General features: G+C 34.7%; 1 protein-coding gene across 1 annotated transcript in view; it reads right to left on the bottom strand.

Annotated features, from left to right (window-relative positions):
• LOC138033790 (nuclear apoptosis-inducing factor 1-like) overlaps window positions 1-1552 on the bottom strand; it is a 3940-nt gene extending 2388 nt beyond the window's left edge. The window contains exons 1-5 of the mRNA XM_068881613.1: window positions 1315-1552; window positions 839-958; window positions 612-725; window positions 402-525; window positions 34-83 (exon numbers count right to left, since the gene is read on the bottom strand). Of these exons, the coding sequence (XP_068737714.1) occupies window positions 34-83; window positions 402-525; window positions 612-725; window positions 839-958; window positions 1315-1398 (492 nt within the window). The 5' untranslated portion in view covers window positions 1399-1552. The remainder of the gene's footprint in view (window positions 1-33; window positions 84-401; window positions 526-611; window positions 726-838; window positions 959-1314) is intronic.
• Window positions 1553-2500: the final 948 nt, after the last annotated feature.

Raw genomic sequence — 2500 nt, 5'->3', positions numbered from 1 at the left:
ACTTGTATAATTATAGAAAATTATATAGTATACCTGCATATCAGCTTCCATGCCACCCTCACTGTTTCCTTTGCTTGTCTGCCCTTCATTTGTACCAAAGGAAAGAAAATAAAGTGAACAAACAAGGGAAGCAAATGGTTTTCTCAATGGTTTTCCCAAGAGCAAAATTTTACTTGCCCCGGGCAATCAGACCTTGGTTTTTTCCTGCCCTGATTATAGCCCACCTTACTCCCCTAGCTGAATTTCAAACACAAATTGTTTTCAGAGAAGCATCACACTTAGACATCTGAATGTCCATGTCCTTGGGATCTTCAGTGACCTTTCAAAGAAGATATGCATATTTCTTTGGTCTAAACACAAATTGTTTTCAGAGAAGATCAAGATACAAGTATAATCCTCACCAAATGTTGCCATAGAATCATGGCCACCAGGAATCCCGGTGAACGTTTGTGGTCCTAAAATGTGGGCGATCTCCTTCTCAGCGGGATTTAAGGTCTCAAGACATGGGTCTGCTAGGTCGTCATCCTTTAAAAATAATTTCAGTCTTTGTTAAATAACTCTATGACATGGAATAATTAAGTCTAGCAGTGACACATTAGAAGCTAACCTACCTCGTCTGCCAAGTGGCCGTTCCCAGTCACTCTCAACCTTTTTAATTCCTTGTTTCTTGCCTCTCTCTCTTTCTTCTTTACTGTCCCCGTCATGTCCTTCCATCTCCTTTTCACCTAATGATAATTTATTTAATTTTTTTAGGAAAGATTTAACTTATATGAATAAATTTTTAAAATAATATTTGCTGAATAACAAGAGACAATGAAAGTAGGTTCTTTTTAAATACCTGTTCTAGAGTTTTTTTTTCCCCAGCATTCACCGCATTTACAGCGTCTAAAACAGAGGCCCAAGCCTCTTTTTTCTTCTCCAGGGTTACAGAATTTGAAAATTTAGCCTGAAGGACATACTAGGGACAAGAAATTTAAATAAAGAACTTTTCAATACATCCATATATCTTTACTGTACGTATGTTTAAAGAAAATGTTTGATGCTATAATAGTATGTTTAAATTGTTGCCCACCTTTCTTCACTTAGTCAGGTTGTTTCATCGTTGGAATTTCTAAGTTCTGGGAAACATGAATTTTTACAAAACTTTTTTCCCATTATAACTACTGAAAATTATGTAATTAATGTCAAAATATAATACGACTTAGCTTACTTTGTGTTTGCATAAGCCTGCAGGAATTTTTACAAAACTTTTTTCTCATTATAACTACTGAAAATTATGTAATTAATGTCAAAATATAATACGACTTAGCTTACTTTGTGTTTTGCATAAGCCTGCACAAGTGCCTCGCTCATGGCCTGAGAGAACCGTGCACTTCTCGATTTCTTCTCTGCAGACATCTATTCAATTTTATATATGTAAAATTGACAATAAATTATCAATAACCTCACAGAATGTGTGAAGATACTCAAATCATTTTGCAAAATTCATTACGGTAGCCTCATCTCCATGAACGTTTCCTTTGTTAAATGACCATGGTTTTAGGCTTTTGTACATTATGCTAGCATTTTTTCGAGCATTTTAGAGAGGCAAAAGCATTGAGCATTATTCGAGCATTTTAGTGGCATTTTCCTGGACTTTTTGTTTTTCGAGAAACTAAAAAAGAAATTATTTTTCTTAGAGAAAATGAAGACTAAAACTCAACTTTCTAGGTTTAGTCAACTACTCTCTGCTGTTCTTAGCCTCGTAGATGATTTCAAGGATTATGTTTTTTTGGTTGTATTTATGAACTTGTATACGTTGTTGTTACTTGCAACACTTGTATGTTTTTGTAAGTGTTAACAGTTAACACCCTGTTAAAAATGTTGAAATTAATTTTAAAAACCGTTTGTATAATGAGCATTATCCCAGCATTTTAGTGACTTTTTTTGGGGAGACCGAGCATTTTAGTGGGAGAATTAGAGCATTAAGGTGGAGCATTTTAGTGGTTAAACAAAAGCATAATGTTCAAAAGTCTACATGGTTTATTTATTGTATTTTGTATTTTTTTTTCTTTGTTCTTGGAGAAGGGCGGGGGACGAAAGTAAGAAAAGGTCTGATAAATGTGTCAAACCAAGAAAAGATAATACAATATTTGATTTCAACAATTAAACAAAAAAATTATGGAAATAGTAACTGATAAAAATGAAAGAAACATACGTACCTTTTAAAGGCACGGAACGTTAGTTGCAACACAACGCGGTAAGCCAATTTTTTTACCGCGCAAACTAGGCGAAGCATACCAACATGGCCGCCATGAATGTGGTCAATGTGCAGTTCAACGTTAATGCACCAAATAGAACTTACCTGAAAACTCCATATACCTACATTTCACACTGGTTCGTTCCAAAATAATGTTAAACATGTCGTCTCGAATTCGGCTATCCATGTTTAGTATGAGAATACTCTACTGACAAAAAAAAAAAACCAAGATGAACTGATTGCCGAATCGAGCAAAAAGGC

The sequence above is a fragment of the Montipora capricornis genome, chromosome 14 (assembly GCF_036669925.1).
Source record: "Montipora capricornis isolate CH-2021 chromosome 14, ASM3666992v2, whole genome shotgun sequence".
In the NCBI taxonomy this organism is placed as follows: Eukaryota; Metazoa; Cnidaria; class Anthozoa; order Scleractinia; family Acroporidae; genus Montipora; species Montipora capricornis.
The sequence above is the reverse complement of the archived record's forward strand: the minus strand, read 5'-3'. Positions and strand labels throughout refer to the sequence as shown.